General features: G+C 42.4%; 1 protein-coding gene across 1 annotated transcript in view; it reads right to left on the bottom strand.

The window, feature by feature from the left end:
- Positions 1 to 822: 822 nt before the first annotated feature.
- The window catches only part of DNAH8 (dynein axonemal heavy chain 8), a 383,298-nt gene continuing 378,378 nt past the window's right edge, over positions 823 to 5,742 (bottom strand). Inside the window, 2 exon segments of the mRNA XM_023734112.1 lie at positions 823 to 1,110; positions 2,100 to 2,221. Coding sequence (XP_023589880.1) covers positions 823 to 1,110; positions 2,100 to 2,221 — 410 coding nt within the window.

Genomic DNA, 5,742 nt, shown 5'->3' with positions numbered 1-5,742 from the left:
CGATGCTTACTGATGAAGTGGGGTGCCTCTGGGCACTTATTGGCAGAGCTAAAAGAGCTTTGTAATGCTTGCCCGAGCAGGACAGAGACCAAGCCGAGAGGCCGAGGGCCAGGGAGAGACCTGCCTGTAGGCACAACTGAGGAGAGGCTGTCCTGATGGAAAAACTGTACCCTGAGCATTCGGGTACCTGAATCATAACCTGTTAACCAAACCAAATTCATCGCTGTCGAGTTGATTCCAACTCATAGCAACTCTATAGTAACCTGTTACTTGCCTAATAAACCCCATAAACATGAGTATTGTCCATGAGTTCTGTGTGGCCATTGCAATGAATTATCGAATTCAGCAGAGAAGCAAAGAGTGCCATGGGAGGGATGGCTGGTGTCAGAATTGGTAAAGAGGACAGAAAGAGGAGATATGTCTGACCTCCGCCTCATAGGAATCAGCCTTGGGCTGTTGATCTTGATTCTCTTTCCCCCTTCTGAAGTTAGAGGAAGTCAGATGCCTCTGCCATGCATTTTTACATTTACTTTTTCAAAATTCAAACCTTCTGAAGTGTTCTCACATGAAGAGAGGACTTTAATCTTAAAGATAATTATAATGGAATATGATTTCCTGAAATAAAAAAGTATTAATTTAGAATTGTCTTTTTGAAAATTCTGACATGAGGGAAAAAAACCCCAAGCGAATGTAGAATATCAAGTTTTTAATTTAGAAAGAATAATCAAGCAGTTATCAGGGAGAAGAAATACACATGGCCAGTCTCTCGATAAGACTGGTTATGTACATGACTCCTGGTGCCCTCAGCAAGTGGGAGTGAACTTACTTGATGTCACACAAAAGGGCCACTCCTCTCAGGATCCAGTGATCTGGGGACAAAACTGTTCTCAAGTATACCACAGTGATGAAGGTCAAGTCTGTGCGCCTCGGCTTCTTGTAAATAGGACACACATACAGCTTGGGGTCCTTGGGCGCTGTGGAGTTGATGGCAAAGATATGTAACACAGGCAGCTGCGTGAAGAGTACTTTGGGGGTAGATTCTGTGAGCTTCCCGTTCCGTCTGTCCCAGGCTGCTCCATCCATGTAGAGTCCATAAATATACACACCTTCCTGAAGAGTCAAGCATAAGGTAATAGGGTTTTTTAAAAATTAGGTGCTGTGAGATGAGCATCCATTACTGTAATAAAGGTTGTCATTTTGGAAAGAAAACATACACCAGTCTTAAAATGCTACCAAAGGAAGAAAGCACCACTGGGCACATTGCATTAGTGAAATATTGAGCCCAATTTCCCCCCTGCGGCATATCTCAGGGCTCTGAGCACTGTAGAAATGTTATTGGTTGTCTGAGCATGGGGGCGGCCCACTTTGTGCAACAGATTTAGCTGGCATGCCAAATCACCTCAGCAGGGAGCTTAAAGTCTCCAAGACTTGGGCCAAGCTGGTGTAGAGTGGGAGCAAGAAATGGGATTTGGAGTTGTGGGTCACACAGGATCTTAGTCTAGGCTGCCCAAGACAACCTGTGGCGCCTCTAGGTGGATTCAAACCACTGACATTTTGGTTGGCAGGCGAGTGCTTCGTTTGCACCACCTAGGGACTCCCAGTGTACAGAGCAGAGAAACGTCAAAGCAGAGGCTCCCAGTGGTGTTTGTTTATCTTGGAGGCCCTACCCTTTTCCCCAGCCAGGCATTCTTCCACCTTTCCCAGCTACCTGGGGACACTGCTGGAACCAGCCCCAGGGCTCTGGACTACTAATCCAGTTAGTCTCTACTGCCCTCAACACTCATTGGTTCTGTGAGAAGCCCACAACAGTAGCTGGAGACGTGTGGAAAATCCTTGTTAGCAAATACAAGCATAATTTGTAATTATAAAGAAATGCAGTCTGGGGAGTTGCCAGCGTTGGCTAGACCTAGTCATTAACCTCCCCCTCTGGCAGACAGATACAGGAGGCTCTGACACTGAGGTCTTCTGTACAACGGGAGGAAGCCTTTGCTGCAAAGTTAATGGGTTTAACGGAGGCACTCATAGGTCAGTTCTAAGCCGAACTTGAACTTTCAGCCCTGGCTCCAGGACCATCCCTGCTGTTGCCCAGTGGGGCCTACCCCAGGTGGTGATGTGATCTCCTCCTTTGTCTGTCGCAGGACCTCATTGTGGATTGTCACAGAGTCCAGGGCCCAGCCTTTGTGGGCTCGGGTCACTTCTTGCCTCATTGCTGTGAGGAAGCCTTAAAAAAGAGAGACAGAGAAAATGAAAGGATTTTGATACTTTGGTGCAATCCATGTTAGAAACAAGAAGGAAGCCATGTTAAGTGTTACTTGCTAATCAATAATTAAACTATGTGTTTGTCTTAGCTTTCTAGTGCTGCTGTAACAGAAATACCAAAAGTGGGTGGTTTTAAACAACAGAAATCTATTTTCTCATAGTTCGGGGGACCAGAAGTCCAAATTCAGGGCACCAGCTCTAGGGGAAGGCTCTCTCTCTGTTGGCTCTGGGGGAAGATAACCTGTCCAGTTTCTGTTACCCTGGAGTTACTCAGTTCTTGGTAATCTCCACGTGGCATCATCTTTCCCCCTTTTATGCTTACCATTCTGTGCCTAATCTGCTCTTTTTACATCTCAGAAGTGGTTGGGTTTAAAACACATCTACGCTGAGACGGTCTCATTAACATAACAAGTAAAACCCTATTCTCAAACCGGATTACATCCACAGGTATACCCAAAACCAAATCCATTGTCATCAAGTCAATTCTGATTCATAGAGATCCTATGAAACAGAGTAGAACTGCCCCATAGAGTTTCCAAGAAGCAGCTGGTGGATTTGAACTGCTGACCTTTTGGTTAGCAGCTGATCTCTTAACCACTGCACCACCAGGGCTCCATCCACAGGTATAAGAGTTAGGATTTACAAAACACACACACACACACATAAATTTTTTATTATGTTTTAGGGGCAAGTTTACAGCTCAAGTTAGATTCTCATACAAAAATTCATACACACATTGTTATGTGACCCTAGTTGCTATCCCTATAATGTGACAGAACTCTCCCCCTTTCCACCCCGGATTTCCCATGTCCATTCAACTGCTCCTATCCCTTTCTACCTTCTCATCTCGCCTCCGGTCAGGAGCTGCCCATTACAACACATATTTTGGGGGGACACAATTCAATCCATAACAGTGCTCATCCCAAGAGGAGTTTTTCTTTGAGACCAAACCTCAGGGGGAATGTTGCTTTCAGTGTTTGTTTGTCTTTATGGAGGTCTGTGATGAGCTAAATATTTCTCACCGGCACCCTTTCTGCCTCAGACATGGCCTTGGTTTGAAACTCTGTCAAGATTTCAACTGCTCAAGTCCTACAAGGGTTGTAATCCAGTCCTGGCTCATAGCCTCTATTTGAAAACACCATATTGAGGAATATGACTGGAATTGTGAAATATTCGGAGAATGGCATTCCAATTAAAACTTGAATCAAACCATTATCAAGTTTCTATTTGCTTTAATGGAACAATTTCATTTAGTCTAAGGAAATAAGGCATAATGCCAACATAGAAAACCTGACTTTTAATTTGATCAAACAAAGCAATCGCACCGGAAAGGAAAGCTACATGTTTTAATGTGCATAATACAGTTATTTTAAGATAATACATGATTCCACATATTGTGGTCTTTCTTTAATCTTCATATTTGCAAACCATGACATTCAATTCACTAAGAGAAGTATTTCTTGGAGAGTAGCATTTGAAGTTAGAAACTATACCCTAAATTTCAACAGTCTTCAAAATCTTAGCAATATTTAGCAGTGACCTATATATTATATTTTGGCCTCCTTGTTAATACTGAAATTCATGAGACTCTCCAGTGAGTCAAATTTGGAATGTGTGCATTCCTATTATTCCTAGATTAGCCAGCTCTGAGAAATATTATGCACAAACCAACATATAAGTGATAATATTTTATTGGGTTTGAGTGGGGGCAGTGGGAAGAGTTGCTAGGCATAGTTATATGCTCTGAGGTAAAATCTCTTGGAGTTGGACAGAACAGGTCTTTAGCCTTGCTTACTATGAGAGTCAAGCTCTCCCCATTCCCAAATCCCTCCCTGGTTATTAAATTAGACATTTAGGGAGGCTCTCGTGTACTCATTCATTCATTCTGTCTGCAGTGGACACCATATGCCAGGCACTGCTCTAGGTGGGATGGCCACAAAGATGAAGAGGCCATCCATGGGCCCTGCATTCAAGGAGCTTAGTAGAGAGGAAATGTGGAGGACAACAGACCTAGTAAACAAGGATATACATACAACACAATGTCATTATGAACAAAGTTAACCACTTGAGGTGACAAGTCAGGGAAGTCTTCAGAGAGAAGATGAAGTTGATTCTTGAAAGATAAGCAGGAGTTTGCAAGATGGAACAATTCCTGGTAGAGGAATAGCATGTGTAAATGCATGGTGGTTTAGGCTAAAGGGTGAGGCAATGATGATGCTTAAGGTCAGAACAAAGGTAGAGTGGTTGTTTGTTAGTTGCCCTTGAGTCGGCTCCAACTCGTGGTGAGCTTATGTACAACAGAAGGAAATGATGCCCAGTCGTGCTCCATCTTCATAATCATTGGTATGTTTGATTCCATTGTTGCAGCTATTGTGTAATGCCTTCCAACCTAGGGGCTCATCTTCTAGGACTATACTGAACAATATTCTGTTGTGATTGTAGAAGCATGAATTTTTCAGGGTCTTGAATACCTAGTTACAGAGTTTGGACGTGATTCTGTGGATGGTAGGAAGCCTCTGAATATTTTAAGTAAGCAAGTTATTTGGTTGTACTTGCATCTTATAAAGCTTACTCAGAGTGCTAAAGAAGAGTCCTCACATTAATCCGAAAGAAAAGTTGATCAATCAACCAGAGTAGCTGGTTGAAGAACTTTTATAGTTGATTCTTAAAAAGCTGTAGTTTCATGGAACTGAGAGCACCTAGTAGGAAAGAATGATTTTATGATATAAAATATTAAATACAGGGGGCAGAGGAAACATAGTGGAAGTTTTCCTGGCAGCAAATGCTGGTCAATACCCATACTCTGTGTAGAATCACTTGATTTGATCAGCATTTGATTATGTGAGCTTCCGTTTTAAATATTGGGGATGTCATATTTTAGTAGTAAAATGAACATTTTGTGTGCTTGCCAGTCAGTAGTATATATAGCCACAATAATGAAATCTAATTCTCCCCTCTAAGTCAATCCATGAAAATGTCATTTTCATCATTCAATCTTAAGTGTGCGTGTGTGCGTCCATGTCGTGTGTTGGACACTGTATATCCAAGTAGAAGATTTGGAATTTAATTGACCCTGTTTTATTATATTTTAAAATTTATCACTGATCTATGAATCTATAAGGTCATAATGCACAAAGCATCAATCTGTGTCCCAACCATCCATCCGCACAAGCTGAATAACTGAATTTTCCCATAACATTTTAAGTTCCAACTAAATTGCAAATTTGACCTCACTCCACACTGCACTCAGGGTAGTGCCATGTCTGCCAGATGAGGAATGAGCTGGATCTTCTTTTATGTAACACGTCTGCCTCAAAACTTTTGGTCGTTGTTAGAGAGCTCCGAAAAACTTTGCAATTGAGAAACTTGACAATATGTGACAAGGAGAGACTATCTTCTATCTTCTCCCTACTGGGGACTATGCATGATGTTGTCTGGCTGACTTCAGAAATGAGCCTCCTTCCGTTTAGGAAGCACTCTTAG

Source organism: Trichechus manatus, unplaced genomic scaffold (assembly GCF_000243295.1).
Source record: "Trichechus manatus latirostris isolate Lorelei unplaced genomic scaffold, TriManLat1.0 scaffold00065, whole genome shotgun sequence".
NCBI lineage: Eukaryota > Metazoa > Chordata > Mammalia > Sirenia > Trichechidae > Trichechus > Trichechus manatus.
This window is presented reverse-complemented; position numbering and strand designations above follow the sequence as displayed.